Raw genomic sequence first — 25,429 nt, 5'->3', positions numbered from 1 at the left:
TCAGGTACTTTAGGATATTCTTGGCGGCGTGCCAGTGCGCTTGGCCTGGATTTGATTGGTAACGGCTACACATGCTCAAAGCATATGAGACGTCTGGGCGAGTGCAGATCATGGCGTACATGATTGATCCTATTGCCGAAGCATAGGGTACTTTCATCATGTGTGCTAGCTCATCAGGACTCTTAGGACACTGATCTTTGCTAAGCACCATACCATGTGACATGGGAAGGAATCCTCTTTTGGAGTTTGTCATCTCGAACCGTTGAAGAATCTTATCTATATAAGTTTCTTGACTAAGTCCGATCATCCTCCTTGATCTATCTCTATAGATCTTGATTCCCAATGTGTATTCTGCTTCCCCTAGGTCCTTCATAGAGAAGCATTTCCGAAGTCAGTCTTTAACTGATTCCAACATCGGAATATTGTTTCCTATGATTAATATGTCATCGACATAAAGGACTAAGAAAACTAGGTCGCTCCCACTAACCTTCTTGTAAACACAAGATTCTTCTGCATTCTTGAGAAATCCAAATTCTTTGATTTTCTCGTCGAATCGAAGATTCCAACTCCGGCTTGCTTGCTTGAGTCCATAAATGGATTTCTTAAGCTTGCAAACTTTTCCAGCATTTTTGGAATCTACAAAACCTTCGGGTTGTGTCATGTACACATCCTCTTCCAAGTGTCCGTTCAGGAAGGCGGTTTTGACATCCATTTGCCAAATCTCATAATCATAATGAGCTGCAATTGCTAGAATGATCTGAATGGATTTAAGTATTGCGACAGGTGAAAAGGTTTCATCATAGTCTATACCATGAATCTGTTTGTATCCTTTTGCCACGAGTCTAGCTTTGAAAACGCTAACGTTTCCATCCTTGTCAGTTTTTACTTTGAAAACCCATTTGCATCCTATTGGTGTTGCTCCATCGGGCAAATCGATCAAGTTCCATACTTGATTTTCTGACATGGAATCCATTTCCGATCTCATGGCCTTTAGCCATTTTTCGGAGTCGGGGCTCGTCATAGCTTGGTTGTAGGTACTCGGCTCATTATCTTCTAACAGTAGGATATCTGTTTTCTGAGATAATTCCTGGAGCCTTTGAGATCTACGAGGGGCCTGAGCAACTTTTGGAGTGTTCTCAACTAGTTGAGATGTCTCCTGCGAATTTAATTCGACTTGAGCGGGAGGTACTATCTCGACCTCATTCTCCTCTTCCATACTTTGTGTATAGATAGGAGCCGCTAAACCTCTTGATATCTCTATATCTGTGTTTATATGTTGCTCATATCGAATTTCATCGATATCTACATTTCTCCCACTTGTCTATTTGAAAAGGAATTCCTTTTCAAGGAAGACACCATCTCGAGCAACAAACACTTTGTTCTCAGATTCGTGGTAAAAGTAGTAACCCCTTGTCTCTTTTGGATAGCCCTCAAAGAGACATTTGTCTGATTTAGGTGCGAGTTTGTCTCTTTGTAAACGTTTTACATAAACTTCGCATCCCTAGACTTTGAGAAAAGACAGCTTTGGAACCTTTCCAAACCATAACTCATATGGCGTCTTTTCTACAGCTTTTGACGGAGCTCGGTTAAGTGTGAAAGCAGCCGTTTCTAGAGCATACCCCAGAACGTGTTTGGAAGATTTGCTAAACTCATCATAGATCGAACCATGCCTAACAAGGTGCGATTTCTCCTTTCAGAAACACCATTCATCTGGGGTGTTCCTGGCGGAGTGAGTTGAGATACTATACCACAACTCCAAAGATGATCGTCAAATTCTTGACTCAAATATTCACCACCTCGATCGGATCGAGTGGCTTTTATTTTCTTGCCAAGTTGATTCTCTACTTCGTTCTGAAATTGTTTGAACATGTCAAACGATTCGGACTTATGCCTCATCAAGTATATGTAACCATAACGAGTAAAGTCATCCGTGAACGTGATGAAGTAGCCATAGTTACCTCTCGCCGGAGTACTCATTGGTCCGCATACATCCGTATGTATGAGTTCCAAGGGTTTTTTGGCTCGGTCTCCTTTTCCTTTAAAAGAAGACCTCGTCATTTTACCCATTAAATATGATTCGCATGTGTCATATGATTCTAAATTATACGAACCTAGAAGTCCATGCTCATGGAGCTTCTTCATGCGTGTCATGTTAATGTGACCCAAACGACAATGCCAAAGGTAACTTGGATTTGAATCATCTGACCATAGCCTATTGGTTTCTATGTTAAAGACTTCGTTCTCAATATTCGTAATATAGAGACCGTTGTATAGCTTAGCACTGGTATAAAACATTTCACCTTTGTATAAAGAACAACGCTGGTTTTTATTAATAGGTGATATCCCTCTTTGTCTAATTCTGAGACAAAGATAATGTTTCTAGAAATAGAGGGTACATAATAGCAATTATGAAGTTCTAAAACTAGACCAGTTTCTAAAGGTAGACTGAATGTTCCTACAGCTTTCGCAGCAACCGTTGCTCTATTTGCTACTCGTAGGACAAGCTCCCTTTCAGATAAATACTTGATTCCCTTAAGGCCCTGCACATCATAAATGATATGAGCACCACATCCGTTATCGAATACCCAGGATTGAGAATCAAATGTATTTGCTAAGTTAACTTCGATAACATAGATACCTTGGTCGAATCGTGAGTTCCTTCCTTTTTCCTTTTGTTCTTCTGAATCAGTTGAAGTTCTTTCTTTGATTCAGACATTCCAATGCCTCTCCGGATTGCCTTGGAAGTCCCGTACTTCCTCAACCGTGATTTGTTTCGGGACATGTCCCTTAATCGACTGATGATTGTGTGCGCATCCATTTTCCTAAATCTCTTTTGAAGATTAGGCTCCATGGTGGCCAACATAAGGCAAGTTACTGAAATTGATTTCATCCGGATACTTTTGGCCTGCTTTTGTTCCTCAACCTTTGAGTTCGCAGTTATCCTTGGAATAGGGGTATCCAATACACTTTCTTTGTTTGTAGACTTGAGAACACTTCTCAATCTCTTTTCCCAATCAAGGAAGTTATCCACGTTCAATTTGTCCTCATCAAGGATTGAACATAGGTTGAAAAGATTGATTTTTGCCATAGTAAAACTACATGAAACAAAAAAAGGATTTTGCTAAGTATTACATTCGATAATTTTTGCAAAAAGTCCTAAGTTTTTGCCACATGATTCAAGATAAAACGTGTCCCTAGATGAATAATGCGATTCCGAGATCCCATCTCTCAAGGATTAAGCGGACTAGGGCCCTGCCCTTAATTCCCATTGATTTAGGTGAGTGAACACTTTCACTGATTATACCATATGATTCTCGGTTGATGGATTACATGTTTAGTGTAAAATCCATCCTTTTACCTCGAGTATCCAAGACTCTCTTGCTGATCTCGTTGAGTAGAACTATTTAGACATGTAGGCCTCTTCTATAGGCCTACCCGCAATGTCCCAAGGTAGAGGAGGTACTCTGCGAAGGCCGACCCACCTTCCTCGAACAAGGGCGCAAGGAGTGTCTTAATTTGGATAGGCACTGTACTCAAAATTACATTTAGGGACTTTTACGCTAGCCTGGCGTTCGTTTTAGTGAACTAATTAGCCTAACTAACATCCACGACATAAGGCGTAAAAGATAAGTAAATGCGCGCAAGAAAGTAAATCAAGCACATATGGATCCTAGTATGGCCCCTAACCTAGAAGATCTAATCTCCTTTGGTTTGCTTCTTGTTTCGCCTTTTAGTTCGTTTAGATCTCCATCTTTGAACCTCCATCGATTTCTCCCACTCGCCTTTGGATTTCCTCCTTGAGTTTCATCAATGGACTCATAAACCCTAAACTCTAATTAAAAGACTCAAACGATTCGCAGATCCTGTAAACTTGAAATTAAAATTATTACAAAACATGCACCCATCCGTGCTTAAAACAAGAATAAGAAATAAATTCTATGGCCATACTAGTTTCCGCATTCACATCACATGCAATCATATAATATATTTCAAGGCTATCAATTATATATGCATGTATATCCGGGAGATAATTTTGTCGACATCCATATGTCATGTACAGACCTTAAGTCTACATCAAAGGATTAGACTAATGGTGTGTCTTGGTTTGATTTTAAAATCTGATTTTAAAGAGAAATTCCGTTTGGGCCTTGAATGACCCGGGTTAATTTCGGAAATATTTGGATTGGAATCGGGAGAAAATTTGGATAAAACTCCCACTCGAATAATGGTCCCTTTTGTGGTCCGAAAAGCCTTAAAAGGCCCGGGACAAGTCCTAGACAAGTCCCGGCCCAAGCCCACAAAAGAGCTCGGACAGGGTCTGGACATGGCACGGCCCATAGGGCCTACATGTCCGGGCCGAGGCCAATAGGCCTGATCTCGTCTTGGCCGGAGCCAAGACGCTAGTCCAAGCACCAGACGCGTCCTAGACGCATCTGGTGCTGGACCGGACCAGCACTAGGTGTCTCGGACCTAGTCCGAGACACCCAGGACCCCAGACGCGTCTGGTGGTAGCTACTGGACGCGTCCCAGACGCGTCCACCCAGTAGCTGGACGCGTACCCAGACGCATCCACCAGTAATCTGGGACGCGTTTCCCAGACGCTTCCTCCAGTCTACTGGTCCGGCCAGGAAGCTTCCTGGCCGGACCTATTGAGTTTCTAAAACTCAATAGTTTCCCATTTTTTTTTTTTTGTGTTGCAATTCTAAATTGCTATTTCCAAAATTTGAAACACTTCTAAAATATCTCAAATTCTTTTTAGAACAATTCTAAATTTCCAAAAACTTAAAAACAACTCTTTTAATCAAACCAATTTGGATCAAAATTTTAGGTTTTGAAACTCTTTTCAAGAACAAATTTTGAAATCTTTTGACAAATACTTGAATCTTATCCAAAATTAATCAAAATTTTGTGTTCAAAACACTTTTAAACACAATAATCTATCTAGAAAAGCATGGAATTGGTCCAAAACTTAGATAAGATAGGATAATTGCAAGAGGCTCTGACGCCACTGTTGGGTTTTACACCCTTCTACTAGTGTTTATAGCGGAAATAAGACATCTAATGTCTACACTAGTATTCCCAGGATCACATGCATAAGCCTATGATAATCATTAATTAAAACTAGAAAGATAAATACCTTATTCGCTAGTTTTCCCTCGAACCTTTCCAATTGCTTATGAAAAGACCAAGAGCTACAAGTGTAGCTCCTCTACTTGGGACACGAGCAATCAATTTGATCTCCCACCTTGTTGTATAGCTAGCACACCAATGGTGGTTGGAAAAAGAACTCATTTCTTCTTGACTAGATAGATAGTTAATGGGAATTAGCTCACTTTCTCTTCTCTACTTGATGTGGTAGAGTAAGAAAGCTTAGAGAGAAATTCCACACACTCTTATTCTCTGCCCTAAGAGTGTTTATATAGAACCCTAATAAGAATCCACCTCCTTTTAGGTTTTCTAAAACACCCTTTAGAATAAGATTTAGGGAAATAGTCGAAAATAGCAACTATTGGTATTTTCTCAATTCCCTAAGGTCTAAGGAGGAGGTGTCCAAACACCACGAAAATTGTCAGATATAATGTTTATTATATCAGCAACTAACCCTCCAAAATTCAGCCCAATCCGAGTCCTAGAAGTACCCGAACCGGTCTAGGCCCAAAAACCCTGTTTTTGGCCTTTTTGTACTATCTTTGCCTAATTCCTTTTTAGGCCTACGAGATATGTTTATGGGACACTCCCATGATTATATCTCACTCCCACTAGTCATATCCTAGATCAATTTGTCACTCTTATGTGTAACCCGTTGTAGGATCCGATCGAAGTTAGCCGCGAATTACTTCGTAATTCGACGATCGTAGTTGGTCTCTAGCTACAACTCTACGATCCCTAAATCAATCGGACTTGATGATCTTCCACATCAATTGTCCTATCCGATAAATTGTTCGCATTGTCACCTTGGTCGAAGGACATCTTCTTTAACTCCTTCAGAGTATAGTACATCCAAGAGGATTGTCTCTTAAAGAACATCTTTCAAAAATCATCTTCATCCCTTTAAGCCCTAATAGATCTTCATTGGACTAAAATGTCTATGTTTTTGTTGACAAGTTCTTCATAAAAAATTTGTTTTCATGTTCTTCAACAATGATTTCTTTTTCATGCACTTCATATCTATTACTCCACGTCCGACGTTTTCATATACTATTTCTTTAGCGACATTCTCGCTAACGGATTCTTCAATTACATTAGTGACTTCTAGATTAAAACATCCATCGTATAATTAATTCTCTGGCTTTATAGAATTTGCAAAGAACATCCCCAGATTGAATAGAATAATTGATGTCCAATGCGAGAATTTAGACCTAAAATAGAAAATTAAATTTAATCAAACACTTATAGTCTAATTGGACAGTACAAATTTACCAATGTGACCAAAAATGTGTAATTAAAAATTGATTAAAGCAATTATCAACTAACAATTACATTATGACTATGAATACTTATTGCATTAAATAAAAAAGATTTATAAAGAGTAAAGGAGATCCCGTACAGAGAGAATGTAATTGTTGTTTGTTCGGGCCTAATAATAATAATAATATTAAAATTAACATTTATTCTTCAACAATATGATATAAATTCATTGGCTTTAAAGAGAGAATATAAAATATAATAAACTCAAACAATAGAAAAGACAAGAATAAGATTATCAATTATTAAAGTAATAAAAATAAGAGGGACCAACACCATAAAGTTTTGTTAAGGTTTAGAGAAGAATTGTAAGAGACGTGAGAGAATAGAAAGAATCCTACCCTATGATAGAGAAAAAGAGTAGCAAAAGGAGAGAAAGGAAAAGTAAATAATTTATCAAGTTAAGACTTTTTTTTTTGTTGAAAGAAGTTAGACTTTTTTTTGTTGCAAGTAAGTTAGACTAACTTCAACAAAAAAAAAAAAGTAAGTTAGACTAGATTTCAAAAAAAAAAAAAAAAAAAAAAGAAGTTGGACTTATTGCTTTATCTGCAACCTTGTCCGTATGGATTTAGAAAGGAAGATGAATTAGGGTTAGATTAGGTTAGCCTCATTATAACTTTTAAGAGTGGAACCCGACATTAAAGACAACTTCAATTTTCTTCTTATTTGAAAAATTTCCAAATAGGACACTAATTAGTGTGTATATATATATACTTTTGTTTTGCGGGTGTCTTTAAGTACGTGCAAATTTGGGGTCCTTGCAAAATTGAGGCCTAAAACAACAACTTTGACTGCTTCGAGCCTGGGCCGCCCTAGTACATGTGTGATTAATGGACAAAATTGATGGAATGAAGATATCATATTACATGTAATTCAATAAGTTCTGTTTTAAATTGCGAGGAATAACCGATAGAGAGAAAGGAAAGAAGACAAAAAGGAGAGAGGAGAGAAAGGGAGGAAGAGAGGAAAAAAGGCGAAAGAGATAGAAAGAAAGGACGAGACATAAATGACAGTGGAGGAGGAGATGGTGGTAATGGTCGAAGGTGGTGGTTAGAGGAGAGGAAATAAATTTTGAATTTTTCTTTAAGCCGCCAGATATTATGGTTTATCCGTGAACGTTACCTGAGTGAAGAAGGAATGATGGTGCGGGTTGGGAGAAGCAGAAGGAAAACAAAAAAAGCTCGAAAAACTGTCACTCAAGAGTTTGTACTCACGAACTTTTCTTGCTTTCCAGGTCATAATTTGGGGAATGGACAATAAAATTATACATTAAGTTGGTTGGATTAGGGGTAGGAACTGGGCCGGGATCATATTAAAGTGGTTTGGATTGAGGGTGGGAACAAGACTGGGCATAAGGGCCTATGCCAGGTTCTTATATTTGGGTAGCCCGAAGTGAGTTTTTTGAGCGTGGCCCTTTGGTACGTTTTGGGCATGAAAAAAATTAAATGCACTACCCACTAGTTTTGTACACACATCAAAGGTTTTCTTTGTTTTTATGTTTTTGAAATAGTCTATCATACCAGCAAAACATTACAAAAAGGTCCATAAAGCAATACAAATAAAGCAACAAGGAGGACCAACAAGTAATAAGTGAACAACAACCAGGGAGTGTAGTAATATCAATTCCGTGGGTTTAAACTGACGCAGCCATGGAGTGGGGCAACTGGTTGTAGCCATGGAGTGGGGCGACTGGTTGCACCCATGAGGGCAGAATTGGAATTACACATTTAGGTGGGAGCTTCTGATGCGGAGGTTGTCCACATGGTTCTCGCTACACGCCATGGGATGGTATCAAATATAATGGCTATTTTTTGCGTACACACATTGAAATTAGTAATATCAATTCAGTGGGTTTAAACTGATGCAACCAAGGACTGGGGCAACTGGTTGCACGTATAAGGGCAGAATTGCGATTACACATTTAGGTGGGAGCTTCTGATGCGTAGGTTGTCCACATGGTTCGCTACACGCCATGGGATGGTATCAAATATAAGGGCCATTGTTTGCGTACACACACTAAAATTAACTGACGAATTTCAGAATAAGTCATTTTTTAATCTATGAAAATTAGGGAGTAAAAAATAAAGTTGTTCACAAAGTAAGGGCTAAAAAGAAGATAACCCTTTTCTTTAGTTTTGGATGATAGCTGTCTTAAAAAATGAGAATATTAATCGAGACTGGACTAATAAAGACTATTTACATTTTTTTTTTATCAAGGATGCTTTTTTTTTTGTTGAGAGTCAAGGATGCTTTAATTGAGACTGGAAAATATACCTCGTGACTAGAGTGGAGCGAAGAATGCGGAAGCCCACAACGTTGAACGAGAATAGACTAATACCAATACGAGGGACCAACGACTTGACCTTGAACAGGGACCGGATAGATGATTAACAACAAGAAGAATGAGCTTAAATGGGTTGGTTTGGTAGCTTGAATTGTTTTGCTTAAGAATAAGAAGACGCTCGCCTTTTGAGTATAGCCTGGAACAGGAGGAGGAGTTAGTTTGTTAGTTAGGGACTGACTCTTAGCAGGATGAGAGAATGACGAGTGAAGGTGAAGATGGAAAAAAATGAAGTCCAAGCACATAACAAATGCCAAATAAAGTCCACCACCCTTTGGTGTAGTGGTAGGACATCCCTCTTAAGCCCACGAGGTCTTGAAAGCAAGTCTCGGTGGTAGCAGTTTATCACTAAGATTTATCCCATGTAATATAGGCGTTAAATAAAGTAGATATTGTAAGATTTTAGGCTCTATGTTGTCGGGCTTTAGGCCTCTTTAGTTATTGGTTTAACTTAGGCGGTTATTGTGCTTATCACATCTTAATGATGTATCAATGCCTTGTAACGACTAACATAGATCGTAGTAAAAAAAAAAAAAAATAGCAATTAAAAACAAGATATTTTTCTAAAAAGAAAAATTTACAATGGGTAGACAGTTTGCAGAAAGGGCCAAAGTAGTGTTTATGGAAAATACTAAACAAGGAGATGGTCATGAAGTATGTGGCCAACATGAATTTGCTCTCAATTTATATATACAATATCGCTTTAAAAATGCACTAAAATCGAGGCTTATCAGCTCGGGATTAGCTCGGGGCCGACCCGTACAGTAGACAGGCCGAGCCAACCCAAGTTATATCCCAGTTTCAGGATGTGCTTGATTTTGAGCGCGGTGGGCCAGCTTGTCCCGCCTGGCAATGAGCCCCTGTTGGGGCAAATGCTGCTGGATTAGGTCGCCCCGTCTCAACTCTTTTTTTCCCAGACACCTATAAGCATTTATAAGTATCCATCTCATTGTTTCCCTAGACTGATCAAATAAATACCACTATAAGTATTATGTATATCTTTTTTTCTCTTGGTATAACAAGATTTAAAGAAGAAATATGGAACTTTAAAGAAGAAATTTGAAGTTTCTAACTTTTTTAACCAAATTTAGTGACGAACCAAGTCAATGCCCTGACCCGACCTCGCCATGCCCACCTTAGAGTACATTTAGTATCTGAACTGAACGGACTAAACAAATCCAAACAGATTTGGACGGTTTGGGCCTCATCCAATGGTTATTTAGATTGTTTCGGATATTAAAAGGTCGAACCGAGTGTCACAATTTTGTATATTCCATTTACTATAGAGGTTCCCAAGGAATTCATTAGAGGAATGTTTCCAATATTCGAGCTCTAATTTCATAATCCGACTTTTTTGTTTTTTGGGTAGGTGCAGGTCGAGGCGTTTGTTTCGGTCCATTGATTTGTTTGTCGGTTAACCGAATGATTGGGCATGATGGATGGTGGAGATTCAATTGTTTATCGTTTTTCAATTTCCTCGAATGTTAATAAACTATGTCGAATTAATCATGTACATGTAAATTTAATGGTTTGTGAGATAATACTAATTTTTGGCACATTCTAAGTATAATTAAGTAGCAGGTTTTATAGTAAAAAACTCAATTTGGTTCGGTTATCCAACCGAACTAAACCGATCATGCATAGTTTAGTAACCGAACCAAACCATGAATGGATTGGTTCGGATTGAGATTTACAATAACCAAACCCTTTAGATCGGACTACGGTTAAGCTCAAAAAGTCGGTTATCCAACCGATGTTCTCCCTACCAGCTAACCTGGCATGCTGAACCCAATTCAGGGTTTAGCAGGGCCACAATCCCAAGCTAGACAGGGATTTAAGGTTCAACTGGGCCAGCCCGACACTATTTCAACCCGGATGTGGTAGGCCCGGACTCCCCGTTGAAACGCAGCAAGGCCAGCCAGATCGGTAAACACACCCACGTTAAAAATCTGTTGGACTGCTTTTACTCTAAATGGTTCAGTTGGAATCAAGGTTGAAGTCAAGTTAAGTAACATACTGATATATATTTATTTAAACCACCCTAAACAAAGTTCAATCAAGTAAGAACGAGGTTGTACACGCTTCTACTAGTCTGTAGAACTCTGAAGTGTAAAAAGTCAGATCCAACATTTTACAGAAAGATCAAACAAACACAGCCTAAATATCTTGAAATCACAACTCGACTGATCCTAACTGATGCTCATACATTGATTCTCCAATTAAACTTGTTCATTCAAGTCTGCTATCCCCTTGACAACTCTTGATTTTTGGAGCTTAGGGGAATTCAAACATCTGCAGGTTAAACAATTTGAAGTATGATTCAAACCATTCACCATTCAGTAACTCTATTGAGCCTGTTCTGATTTTGAGCAACCTTAAAAGGGACAGCTCGAGTTCACCAATTTTAGCTCGCGGGTAAAGACTTTTAGGGAGAGAGAGAGACTTAAGAGAGAGTTTACACGCGTAAAGTTTATACACCTAGTCGGTTTCTCTCCTGTGTGATTCAAAGAGAATATGGTTTTCTATAGATTTTGGATTAGACGGAACAAAGAAACGAATAGAATTGTTGTTAACCATTAGAGCATTCTCCAACAGACAAGTTTTGCAATCATATAGTTTCTACTAAGCACTAACTAGTTTAAGGCATATCAAAAGATAAGAAGATTAAACAAACAGATCATACATAAACTAAGAAATCGAAGAACTCATTTTGCAAATCTTCAAAGTTTCGTAGTTTGATCTTGGAAAATACATACACATTGTGCAGAATTTTTGGGTTACACACAAAAGGATGAAGCATGCCAATAACATAAAAACAGTGATCTTAAAAGTCTCGGAAAACTTGAAATAGTACCTTTCTTCACGAATATCATCTGCATTTCCATGAAGAACTACAGTTTCCCATCACTTTCGTAGAACTCATTCACGAAAATGGTGATAAGTTTGCAAAGATCCAAATAGATTGTCTCAGTTGTTCCCACGATCACCAGCATTAGTTAGATTCATTTGCAAGGCAAAAGAATAGATTCGACAAAAGATGAACTTCCATTATTGGGAGCTCCAGTTATGCCAAGAATTGAAGTAATAACGTTATATATTTGAACATTTTCGAAAGAAGGAACCTTTCTTCCTCTCTCAAACTGAGGACCATGGCCAATAAAAATGGTTCTCATAGAAAAGAAAGCATTATCATAACCATGAGCACCTCCACATTCTTTCTGATTGGATCTTGTTTGTTCTACCTTGAACCCTTCTCCTACAAGTCCTATAATTGGTGGAATTCGATAATTTGCAGAGTAATGTAATCTTTCGGGCAAATCTTCCTTAAGAAAAACCTTCAAATTCTTCCCGTTGTCAACCTTCCCAGAGTTCAATCCTTCCATCATTTTCCTTACGACTTCCGAACTAGAGATACCAGAAGGAGGTCTAATTGCAAGTAAAGGACTATAAGATTGAATCCAATCTTTAGGTATATTAATCCATGGAGCTAAATCATCTAGAAAAATTAGTTTTTTATCACAAGTTCCAACCATTCCATGATCACCCACCATTATTACAGTAACATCTTCAAAAACCCCTCTTTTTTCTAAACCTTGAATTAATCTCCCAATCATATTATCAATTCTAGCAACTGCATCAGTAATTAGAGGATCATCAGGGCCAACTTGGTGACCTTGATGATCTGGGTCTTCAAAATAAAGTGTCATAAGTACAGGAATTTCATTACTAGGAAGATCAAAATAACTTAAAACAGTATCAACCCTTTCTTCAAAAGGAACAGAACCATTATAATGCATACAAAATTTATTAGGGCAACTCCAAAAAGTTCTATTTACCTCAGAACCAGGCCAGAAATAAGTTGCAGCTTTCAATCCATGATTACCAACAGTTTCCCAAATTGGTTCTCCTAACCACCATTTAGGTTCTTTACTACCCATTGTGAACTTATCACCTGTAATTGGATCAGTAAAGAAGTTATTGATTACCCCATGAACTGAAGGATAAAGACCAGTAACAATAGAGTAATGATTAGGAAATGTAAGGGTTGGGAAAACTGGGATTAAACCAGTTTCTGCTTCAGTTCCATTAGAAATCAAACGATGAATATTGGGTGTTTGAGTTTTGAATTGATAACCAAATCGAAACCCATCTGAAGAAATTAAGATAACAACAGGTTGACTAAGTTTTTGAAGAGAACGGGTTGTGGATTGAAGGTGTTCTTGAGGTGGAGAAGAAAATGAAGAGAAAAAGAGGAAAAGAAAAGCAATGAAAGCACCTAAAGCTATACAGATGATGAATAGGAGAGAGATGAAGATGATTGTTGTGGTGAGGTTTTTAAGAGGAGAAGATTTTTGGGATTCAACAGTTTTGTTCGTGAGAAGGGATGTTGTTGGATTTGGAAGTTCATGTTCTTGCATTGATTTAGGGTTTGTTGGAGATCCTAAGATCGGAATAGTAGAAGTACGCATTGGTAAGAAAGATTTTGGATTGTTTGATCCTTTTTCTTGTTTTCCTTGATTCAGAGGCAGACTTTGGTTGGTGGCTCAGAGAGAGAAGAGAGATAAGAGCATCTCCTATGCAAAACTTAAAAAAATCTCTATTTGACTTATGCGTTGAGTCTGAATTGAGATTCTCTTTCTCTTTTCTATATGGCTAACATGAGTGTCTCTAATTCAAATACTTCTCCAATGCAACATTCTAAAAAACTCTAATAGATACACATGACACACATACATTTAAGAGGTAATTTCTAAAAAGGTTAAAATAATATTGAAAATAAGTAGAAAAACACAAAACATTTGAAAATTATTATTCAGGTCAAAAAGTGTGCAAATACTAAAATACCCCTTTTTGTCATTTTGTGTAACTAATTTTTTTATTTTTCTTTAAATTTTAAATCGATATAACTTTTGTTTGAGATGTCGGATTTCTATAAAAATTATATATTTAGAAATGATTTTTCATTAGCTTTCTAACAAGATCCACTTTCAATACTTTTTTTTCAAAAAAAAAAACCCAGAAAAAACGCCGCTTTTTTCCTTTACGTTTTTCTGCAAACGTGTTTGCAACAATCTGTTATGCAAACGTGTTTGCGAAAATCTGTTATGCAAACGTGTTTGCAAAAATCTGTTATGCAGACGTGTTTGCAAGAATCTTTTCTGCAGAAGTATTTGCGACAATCTGATTTGTAAACATGTGTTTGCATAATGTAAATTGCAAACTGTGTTTGCAAAATATAGATTGCAAACACGATTTGCATATCCTGCAAACTCTATTTGCAAATCGAGAATATAAACTATTGGGATGTTCGAACCACTCGGTCCAGCTCAATTGGTTGATGCATCAAATTATTCAAAATTTTCACTGCAAAAGAACAAGCTATCGAAGTTGTTTTGATGATTCGACAAAATAACAAGAAATATACTGATAAACTAAATTCTTATAGACAAAAGTACCATTCTTCGAATAAGAACAATACAATAAAAACTAGAGATGCTATTGCGAAATATTTTCAGAACCTTAAAAAGAAGCAAGCGAGATAGGAAACAAATGAAAAATGCAGTCACTAAGATACTGAAGTTTCTTATTTGTGACTCTTTTTCTTCCACAAGTCGCCGAACATTCGAATTCCAGAGCCTTTCTTTTTTCCACTGTCAAATCCATCTTCAAAATCATCGTGTGTTAATGGTAAAGGGTGGAAACCAAAATATCCAACATCAAAGAGTTGTTTGTCCGTTGACCCACATATCTTAGCAACTCTCCCTTTCATATCTACTCCGGACAGTACAGTTGCTGCTGCATCAGCAACTTTCCTCCATTGTTCAATTTGTACTGTGAGTTTCTGCATCAACATACTCAAGGACTTTACACACTGCTGACTTAGAATAGACGGACTAAGACACTCAAGGACTTTACACACTGCTGAATTAGAATAGACGGACTAAGACAGACGCATAAACAATTACCTTTGTAGTCATATTGGACATCACTCATCAATAATAAAAGAATATTTTTTTAGAAGTAGGTAGAATATTTAGTTGATCATTTCAATTTACAATTACTAGCGCATTCATGAACAATAACAAAAATCAACAATGGGACTGAATAATGATTCAATACTCACCTTTTTGGAGATTTTTTCCTATCTCTTCAAATAGTGGCTTCAAATTGAGTGAATTAGTAAGCATGGCAGAGAGGAATCAGTATCAACAGTAAACAACCCATATGATTTTTCATGGAGGTCTATTCCAAGCAACTAAACAGCCCTTTCCATTTCTCTTTTTTTGGGCATAAGCACAATGAAAGAAGTTCAATGAATCACATCTCTTTCAGACATTTCATCGAACAACTTGCATCTACATTCAACAAATCCACATTCAACATCAAAGAAATAAAATAAAAATAGGAAATTGAAATTCTTCCTTAAGAAGTAGACTAAATTAGGGTTAGTTACTCTTCTTGCCTTCTTCAATGAACTCATTAAGGTTAAACACAGTAATGCGAATCCATGTTTCTTGCAAAAGTAATCACACACTTTATTTTTCTCAAGCTAATTAAGCATTCTTACATCCCCAGTGAGAACCGGTTGGTTACCAAAGACATTAGAAAACCTAATTGTTTCACAAATAAGTAGCAGGTAGTAACCAAATTGGCACTACTTCCAAGAAGAAGCATTCGAAAACCAGTTCTGCAATTACAAAGAGTGAAACCTACTTATTTGAAGAGGCAATCAAAAACCCTAATTGCTTAAGAAGCAAATAAAAAACTACCAAGCAACTTTTTTGCATTTTATCCATATACATTTGAAAATGAGTTACCAGTCATAAGTAGAGAAAAGTGATTAAATCAGTAGAGATACGAATTCAACCATGAGAACGTCGTCTTTCAGGATCAAATCGAACACTGTATACTACTTGATGGAGAAGAAGATGAAGAAGACGAAGGTCATGGTATTCTAGAGAGAGAAAGTAAAAGTAAAGATGATGAGACATGAAAATGTCCCATCTGAATCTCTTTACTTGGACTAGTTAGTCTATTTCGGGCGATTACTCTAATGAATTGGTTGTTTCTCTTACTCAGGAGGTTTCTATGGGATTGAGCACGAAAAGTGGTAAAAAACGGGAAAAAGAGACACAAAAGGGTAGTTTGGTCTTTTGGGGAGTTCAGTAATTTTGGCCAATGTCGATGCTCCGATGAAAAAGTATAATCCAAAACGAACCCAACGGCGAAAATAGAAGTCAAATCGGAGTCCAGATGAACAAATTAGAGCAAGTCAAAGTTTTGGTCAAGATCAGGAAGACTTGGGCTTCTCAATTACACGTGGCGTGCAACCTGACGTTGTGGGATAAATTTTCGGTACATTGGTGGGCTGCACGGGACGACTATTGGGATGCTTTCCAAGTTATGATTCCGTGTGACGCGAGGTGTGATAATGCTGTAGTCTAACAAGATCTGACGGACAAGAAATACAACAGCGCGTCCCGCTCATGATCGCGATCCAGAACAGCCGGGCCACCTCGTTAAACTGCTGCGTGCTACACCGTGTTCTCTCCACATCTGATATCCAGCAGGGCGTTGCACGATTAGTTGATCCCCAAGATTTTTTGGGAATCAATTTTTAAAAATGGGAACAACTTTCCCTCCCATCTCGTCTCTCTCTCTACTGGTTAGAGAAATTTAGAGAGAGAGAAATGGAAACAAAATATAGCCGAGAGGGAAAGAAACCGAGAGTAGAGAGAGAAAGATAATGGGAGATGGATTGCTTTAGGAAATTCCTAGAGGAAGATATCTTCTCGGCTTCTATAGAGAGATCGAGTGGTTCGTCTCGGTTATAAGAGAAGACAGGAAGAGAGATTAATCTCATCTCTGGATTGGGGGTCAAAAGCTCAATTGAATCGAAATATTAGAGAAAGAGGAAGGCTCACGGCTGAAACAGAAACAGTAGAGAGAGAGAGAGAGAAGGAGCCTCCATCCACCATTAAAGCCGAGAGCTAGAGAGAGAGAGAATCCGAGTTTACTATTTTCTGCTTCTTCTTCTTATGATTCTTCTCTTTGTGAGAGAGAGAAAATCAGAGAGAATTGTAGAGAGAGTGAATTTCATCAAAGCTTAAGAAGAGTTATCATCTCCATTCGGCTAAACAGGAAAACTTATTATCATCTTTTCTTCTTCGTTTTCTTCTATTGTTCTCTTTATTTTTGTGAGAGAAATAGAGAAACAGAGAGTTAGAAAGAGAGAGAAACAGAGAGAGTTGTTGAAGTGAGAGAGAGAAATCACAGAAAGTACATTGAGCTCATGTTATAAAATGTGTTATTGATTGATTTCACTGTTGTAGCTTCATCCTTTTCAGTTAAATGAAATAGAAAGAGAGAAAGGAAGATTTATATTAAAGAGATAAAGGAAAAAACAGTAAAGTTTAGAGAGAGAAAGATAGTTGGAGAAGGCGAGAAAATAATTTTCCCTCAGGGAATCCATTTCCGGGAAGATGAGAAAATCGTTTTCCCTGAGGGTGTGTTTGGCAGAATTCTGGAAAAACAGAAGGAAATCACTTCCTTAAGGCCCTGTTTGGCTGCCAGTGGAAAATCAGCGAGAAAAAGTTTAGTTTTCTTCCATTCTCTCTTATTCTTTATGTCTATTTCAATATAGTATTATGATTAACTAATTCTCTATCTAGGGTTGAGGATGAAACCAAATATTCGATCTTTTAGAACATATTTTGAATTGATTAATTCTCTGACTGTGCTTTAATATTTAAGTTCTTTTGTTAAATCGATTTTCTTTTCACCGTCTATGCTTTTAGATTTGATGCATCGTGCTTAGGTTAAATCATTTGACGGTGCATACTTATTAATTGATAGATTGTAGTTTAGAGATTTGTTTTTCAAAATGAGACAATTACACTTTTATGAGTAAAAAAACCGATTTTATCGAAAACATCTCCCGGAATCAGGATAGTTCATTATCCGAAATTCTGAGTTATAAAACGAGAGAATTAGTCAGTTGATTTCGTGTGTTTAAAAGTGAGTTATTTGGTGGATTCCAGACACCCTAGGTCATCTCCCCCCATTTGAGTTCCTTGTACCATTATTTGTTTTATTATTTTGTTCTTTATTATTTTATCACCAAAACCACAAAACCAATTTTCAAACAAAGAAACCCTCTTACTTCCAAGTCTTAGAATAGGTTTTACTTAGTCTCTGAGGAACGAACCGGTCTTACCGGAATTATTACTTGACGCCCGTATACTTGCGGGTGGTGACCTATTTAGGAAACTTTCTAGGCCCATCAAGTTTTTGGCGCCGCTGCCGGGGACTAGTTTTAAATTTTTTTCTAAACTTGGAAAGTTTTTATTTTTGGTAAGTTTTGACTTTGTGAATACTTTGACTTGCTGTTCTATTTTTGGTGTGTAGAGCACTAAGGAGCTAAAGAGGAGGCGCAACAAGGAGGAGGACCTCAAAAGAAGAAATTTACATTTTTTTTTTTTTATTTTTTGTTTTTATTTTGGTGAGAGAGATACTTAGACTTTTTAGTACTTTCTTTTGTTTTGACCCTAAATTGGAGGGCTTTTAAATTGTAACCGAAAATCAAACGAAGCCTCGGGTTCGAACACTCGCGGGGAGAGTGGCCCGGGTCGTCTGCAAAGGTCGTCGCCCGTCTCGAACGGGAGGTAACTTTCTCTAATCACCCACGAATCCCCTGTTAGTGGGTACTTTTCATAAGATCTTCGTAGTGCTTCCTTGGTTTTCGTGTTTAAAAAAAAAAAAAAAAAAAAAAAATTGAAAGAGAGATGGATAGATCGTGGTCCCAACATGGAGAGGTTGTTGATTTGAAGTCGCCTGACTCGCTTAAAGACGATGAATCATGGTTGACCAATTTGTTAAATGAGTGTAATGACCCGTCTGACTTAGACGATGATCTAGAATTTTTAGAGGACCCCGATTACATCGTGATAAAAGAGATTACATAATGTCTATCCGACCCGACTTCTAGGGACTTTGAGTCTGATAGTAGGGTTTCTCCATTGAAGGAACCCGAAGTACCTGTTTTAGAGAACCCTAGTTTAAATCCGGGTATCATTGATAGTCCTCTAGATAATTGTGCATTTTGTCTTTCAGATACATGTGTAGATTTTGAAACACTCTCTCCCGATGTCTATCATCAATATAATGACCCCTTCTATCCGGTTTTTGATCTCTCTAGTGCGGTGCCAAACTTAACGACCTTATTGTCGTCTAAGTTTGGGGATTGCCCTTCTTTCTTGATAGTCTCACTTACACTATCACCAAGTTACAAAAATGTGAGACTATCGTTCACTGAAAACTTTGTGTTTTGGGTGGACCCACAAATGTATCGATTATTGGTTTACAGTTAGTTACACTTTTGTAATCCAGTAGGTATAATTCTTTCTATTTTTTCGAGTCATCTATTTCGTCTGGCTGAAGACGTTAAACTTAGCGCTTTCTGGGAGGCAACCCACGCTTAGGACTTCCGAATCAGGTAATATCTTTCCCTCATCCTATCATTTTTACATAGTCTTCAGAACATTGAGGACAATGTTCGGTTTAAGTTTGGGGATAGGGGAATGAATTTTTTTGCTAAGTCCTTATTTCAAAAATTCACAAGGGTTTAAAATTTTTCAAAATTTCTAAATTTTTGGACTGAAAGAGTGAGTCTAGTTGTTTTTGTTTGTTAATGGCCATAGAGTCTAGTTGGTTATACTATGCTTTTGCTAAAGGTTTTTCCACGAATTTCGAGTCTTGGAGTTGTCTGTGCACTAGCCATGTGAGTGTTAGATAGGTGAAGAGTTGACTTTTTTGAGAGAACTTAATCGATCATTAGTGGAGACTTAACCCATGTGAGATTCTGAGCCTTTCTTTTTTGCTTTGAGTGGTCTCTTCTGCACTAACTCCGAGTAGAATGAAGAGCTACTCAACCTCGCAATATTCATTAGAGCTCAATTGATCTCTTGAGTTCAAATTTAACAACCACTAGGGATGTCATCAGGAAGTAAACCTTTCTCTTGTAGTCTGAGAAACTTGAAAACAGTGTCAACTAGAGGAAGATAGAAATCCATTCAGTCGACCACGAAGAATTTAGTCCATCTTTTGTCATGTGTTGAGTTTTCCTTCATACTCATACTCGCACATAGAGTGAACCATTCTTGAGTAACTTTAATTTTTGAGTGTATGACCGTGAGGCAGTAGTCGAGGCGAAATGTATCGAGACGGTAATCGAGGTCTTGTCTTTTCAGAACCGAAATGATACTTATATTGGCTGGTCACGTGCACTTCGAGTCATGATTACTAGTGAAAAGATTTTTAGCATTTGTATGGTTTGGCCAACCTGGATTTCATTTCTATTAACTTTCGAAAGTCTACCGGATAAGCATTTTTTTGTCCATATCATATTTAGGCTCTTTTGGATTTTGAAATACTGAATTTTGTGGGTATATTCACTGCAAACCCTCACGAGACAAAACTCGTCCTCTTGGGCAACCTAGAGGTTTAACGGCTTGTTGCACGTGCTAAGTGCAATCGTGATTCCCTGCGAAAGTGGTGAAGTGAGTAGTTTTATTTTTCTGTTTTGCTCGAGGACTAGCAAAATCTAAGTTTGGGGATGTTTGATGAGACATGAAAATGTCCCATCTGAATCTCTTTACTTGGACTAGTTAGTCTATTTCGGGCGATTACTCTAATGAATTGGTTGTTTCTCTTACTCAGGAGGTTTCTATGGGATTGAGCACGAAAAGTGGTAAAAAACGGGAAAAAGAGACACAAAAGGGTAGTTTGGTCTTTTGGGGAGTTCAGTAATTTTGGCCAATGTCGATGCTCTGATGAAAAAGTAGAATCCAAAACGAACCCAACGGCGAAAACAGAAGTCAAATCGGAGTCCAGATGAACAAATTAGAGCAAGTCAAAGTTTTGGTCAAGATCAGGAAGACTTGGGCTTCTCAATTACACGTGGCGTGCAACCTGACGTTGTGGGATAAATTTTCGGTACATTGGTGGGCTGCACGGGACGACTATTGGGATGCTTTCCAAGTTATGATTCCGTGTGACGCGAGGTGTGATAATGCTGTAGTCTAACAAGATCTGACGGACAAGAAATACAACAGCGCGTCCCGCTCATGATCGCGATCCAGAACAGCCGGGCCACCTCGTTAAACTGCTGCGTGCTACACCGTGTTCTCTCCACATCTGATATCCAGCAGGGCGTTGCACGATTAGTTGATCCCCAAGATTTTTTGGGAATCAATTTTTAAAAATGGGAACAACTTTCCCTCCCATCTCGTCTCTCTCTCTACTGGTTAGAGAAATTTAGAGAGAGAGAAATGGAAACAAAATATAGCCGAGAGGGAAAGAAACCGAGAGTAGAGAGAGAAAGATAATGGGAGATGGATTGCTTTAGGAAATTCCTAGAGGAAGATATCTTCTCGGCTTCTATAGAGAGATCGAGTGGTTCGTCTCGGTTATAAGAGAAGACATGAAGAGAGATTAATCTCATCTCTGGATTGGGGGTCAAAAGCTCAATTGAATCGAAATATTAGAGAAAGAGGAAGGCTCACGGCTGAAACGGAAACAGTAGAGAGAGAGAGAGAGAAGGAGCCTCCATCCACCATTAAAGCCGAGAGCTAGAGAGAGAGAGAATCCGAGTTTACTGTGTTCTGCTTCTTCTTCTTATGATTCTTCTCTTTGTGAGAGAGAGAAAATCAGAGAGAATTGTAGAGAGAGTGAATTTCATCAAAGCTTAAGAAGAGTTATCATCTCCATTCGGCTAAACAGGAAAACTTATTATCATCTTTTCGTCTTCGTTTTCTTCTACTGTTCTCTTTATTTTTGTGAGAGAAATAGAGAAACAGAGAGTTAGAAAGAGAGAGAAACAGAGAGAGTTGTTGAAGTGAGAGAGAGAAATCACAGAAAGAACATTGAGCTCATGTTATAAAATGTGTTATTGATTGATTTCACTGTTGTAGCTTCATCCTTTTCAGTTAAATGAAATAGAAAGAGAGAAAGGAAGATTTATATTAAAGAGATAAAGGAAAAAACAGTAAAGTTTAGAGAGAGAAAGATAGTTGGAGAAGGCGAGAAAATAATTTTCCCTCAGGGAATCCATTTCCGGGAAGATGAGAAAATCGTTTTCCCTGAGGGTGTGTTTGGCAGAATTCTGGAAAAACAGAAGGAAATCACTTCCTTAAGGCCCTGTTTGGCTGCCAGTGAAAAATCAACGAGAAAAAGTTTAGTTTTCTTCCATTCTCTCTTATTCTTTATGTCTATTTCAATATAGTATTATGATTAACTAATTCTCTATCTAGGGTTGAGGATGAAACCAAATATTCGATCTTTTAGAACATATTTTGAATTGATTAATTCTCTAACTGTGCTTTAATATTTAAGTTCTTTTGTTAAATCGATTTTCTTTTCACCGTCTATGCTTTTAGATTTGATGCATCGTGCTTAGGTTAAATCATTTGACGGTGCATACTTATTAATTGATAGATTGTAGTTTAGAGATTTGTTTTTCAAAATGAGACAATTACACTTTTATGAGTAAAAAAACCGATTTTATCGAAAACATCTCCCGGAATCAGGATAGTTCATTATCCGAAATTCTGAGTTATAAAACGAGAGAATTAGTCAGTTGATTTCGTGTGTTTAAAAGTGAGTTATTTGGTGGATTCCAGACACCCTAGGTCATATCCCCCCATTTGAGTTCCTTGTACCATTATTTGTTTTATTATTTTGTTCTTTATTATTTTATCACCAAAACCACAAAACCAATTTTCAAACAAAGAAACCCTCTTACTTCCAAGTCTTAGAATAGGTTTTACTTAGTCTCTGAGGAACGAACCGGTCTTACCGGAATTATTACTTGATGCCCGTATACTTGCGGGTGGTGACCTATTTAGGAAACTTTCTAGGCCCATCAAAAGACATAAGTACGGTATATTTTTGTAACAAGGGAAATACGAGTGTTTTAAAGTTAAAGGGTAGTTTTGGAACTAAAAGAATAGAAAATGACCTGATTGATAATTACCTATATTATTCCAAACCTTATGTATCATTATCAATAATATTATGACAACTTTTGGTTAATATGAAAAGACGATGGCTTTTTCAGTTATTATAATAAGTTTTTGAACCCAACGAGTCATATTCCCTACATTTAATAGGAAAAAGTGGTTGAGAAAGAAAGACTTTTTATTAGACCAAAAATTAAACTTAATGACTAGGACACTTAAGACTCTCAAAAGAGATCTCAATAAGAGCATCTCCAATGCAACACTCAACAAAAACTCAATTAATCCAATTTGTCAAGTATGAGTTGAGTTTTTCTTTCCTAGGTTGCAATATTGAGATACTCAATTCAAAATTCATCTCCAATGCAACACGCAAAAAAACTCAACATTTACTTTATATTTACTTTTGGTTCTTATTTTTAATATATAAAATGTTGATATGGACCAATTGAGATACAAGAATAAATGTTGAGATACTCAAAAGAAAACTCAATTGTTAATTAACTTGGTTTATCCACCATAGTTTTGGTGAAGAGTTGTGTAACCCATTATTTAATTATAGTGGAAGATTTCTGGACTAGGTCCCGTGGTTTTTTACCTTCTAGTTTGGAGGGGTTTTTTGCCACGTTAAATAATCTTGGTGTCTCTACTTTTACTTTCACATCGTTTATCTTCGTATTCTTGAACAAGTTAATTAGGTTATTTTTCCTAACAAGTGGTACCAGAGCTTAGGTTGGATTTGTTGTTCAGAAATATGGAAGTGAATACTAATCGCATGATTAGTTTAGATGGAGAAAACTACTTGATGTGGAAAGCAAAAATGGAAGATTTGTTATACTGCAAAGACCTAGCTGCACCCATTGAAAATCACGGTACAAAATCGATGAAGATAGATGAAGAAGACTGGAAGGTATTAGATCATAAGGTTGTTGGATTTATTCGACAATGGGTAGAACCCAGTGTTTTTCATCATGTATCGACGGAGACTTCCGCTTATAGTCTATGGAGGAAATTAGAAGAATTATATGATCAGAAGACAGCTGCCAAAAAGGCTTACTTGTTCAGAAAGCTAGAAAAATTACAATATAAAGAAGGAACCTCAATTGCTCAACACTTGAATGAGATGAAAAGTCTAGTAAATCAGCTTTCTGCAATGAAGTTAGTTTTGGATGATGAGTTGCAGACCTTACTTCTTCTAAATTCTTTACCAGATAGTTGGGAGACATTGGTGGTGACTCTTAGCAATTCTGCTTCTGATGGCATAATGCGTATGAATCACGTAACAGGTAGTTTGTTGAATGAAGAAACAAGAAGGAAATCATCGTCAGACGAGTCTCATCAAGAGGCACTTGTTACAGAAAGACGGGGGAGAGGTAAAAGTAAAAAACCTCATAACCGTGATAAGTCAAGGGGGAGATCAAAACCAAAGAAAGAAGTTAGATGTTTTGGTTGTGGAAAAATAGGTCATTACAAGAGTGATTGCAGGAAACCAAAGAAGGAAAATAAAAAGGATGATGAAAAACAAGATAATATTGCGGCAGTTGCATCAGATGATGACATTATCTTACTCTCAGGTTGTGGAGAGACTTGCTTAAGTATGACTGAGTTAGAACTAGAAACAACATGGTTGGTTGACTCAGGTGCTTCGTATCATGCTACTCCATGTAAGGATTTCTTTAGATCTTACAGAACTGGTGACCTTGGCAAAGTCAGGATGGGAAACTTAGGTTTCTCAAAAATCGTAGGAATTGGAGAAGTAAAAATTGAGACGAGCACAGGGAGTACATTGATTCTGAAGAATGTGAGGCATATACCAGATCTTCGATATAACCTAATCTCTACCGGAGTATTAGATGATGAAGGGTACCACAGTCACTTTGGTGATGGAAAGTGGAAGCTCACAAAAGGGTCAATGGTGATAGCAAGAGGGAAGAAGTGTTGTACTTTATACAGGACTCAAGTAAAACTGTGTAAAGGAGAACTGAATGCAGTTGAAAAAGATTCTTCCACTGATCTTTGGCATAGAAGACTCGGGCACATGAGCGAGAAAGGACTTCAAATCCTTGCTAAACGACAAGACTTACCGAACATACAAGGTATAAATTTAAACACTTGTTCTCATTGTTTAGTAGGAAAGCAACATAGAGTTTCCTTTCAAAGGAATGCATCTGAAAGAAAATCCAGTGTTTTGGAGCTCGTTTATTCTGACGTTTGTGGACCTTTAAAGGTCAAAACACTTGGTGGTGCTTTGTATTTCGTTACTTTTATAGATGATGCTTCCAGGAAAGTTTGGGCATATGCCATAAAGACCAAAGATCAGGTACTTGCAGTTTTCAAGAATTTCCACAACATGGTAGAACGGGAGACAGGAAAATCATTGAAGTGCATTCGCACTGACAATGGAGGAGAATACATCGGGTCGTTTGAAGAGTATTGCAAAACCCATGGTATTCGACATGAACTGACAGTTCCCAAAACTCCACAAGAAAATGGTGTAGCAGAACGCATGAACTGCACTATTGTGGAGAGGATCAGATGTATGCTCTCAGAAGCAAAGCTGCCTAAAAGCTTCTGGGGTGAAGCAATGCGTACTGCATGTTATCTGATC

The 25,429-nt window shown here is 37.5% G+C and overlaps 1 protein-coding gene across 1 annotated transcript; it reads right to left on the bottom strand.

The window, feature by feature from the left end:
* Positions 1-11,470: 11,470 nt before the first annotated feature.
* Positions 11,471-13,406, bottom strand: LOC147532063 (nucleotide pyrophosphatase/phosphodiesterase 1-like). Its single transcript, XM_086649238.1, has one exon. The coding sequence runs from the start codon at positions 13,273-13,275 to the stop codon at positions 11,809-11,811; it is 1,467 nt and encodes a 488-aa protein (XP_086505364.1). The 5' UTR covers positions 13,276-13,406; the 3' UTR covers positions 11,471-11,808.
* Positions 13,407-25,429: the final 12,023 nt, after the last annotated feature.

This window comes from Eschscholzia californica, unplaced genomic scaffold, assembly GCF_041429995.1.
Source record: "Eschscholzia californica isolate CP2 unplaced genomic scaffold, dmEscCali1.0.p SCAF_6, whole genome shotgun sequence".
In the NCBI taxonomy this organism is placed as follows: Eukaryota; Viridiplantae; Streptophyta; class Magnoliopsida; order Ranunculales; family Papaveraceae; genus Eschscholzia; species Eschscholzia californica.
This window is presented reverse-complemented; position numbering and strand designations above follow the sequence as displayed.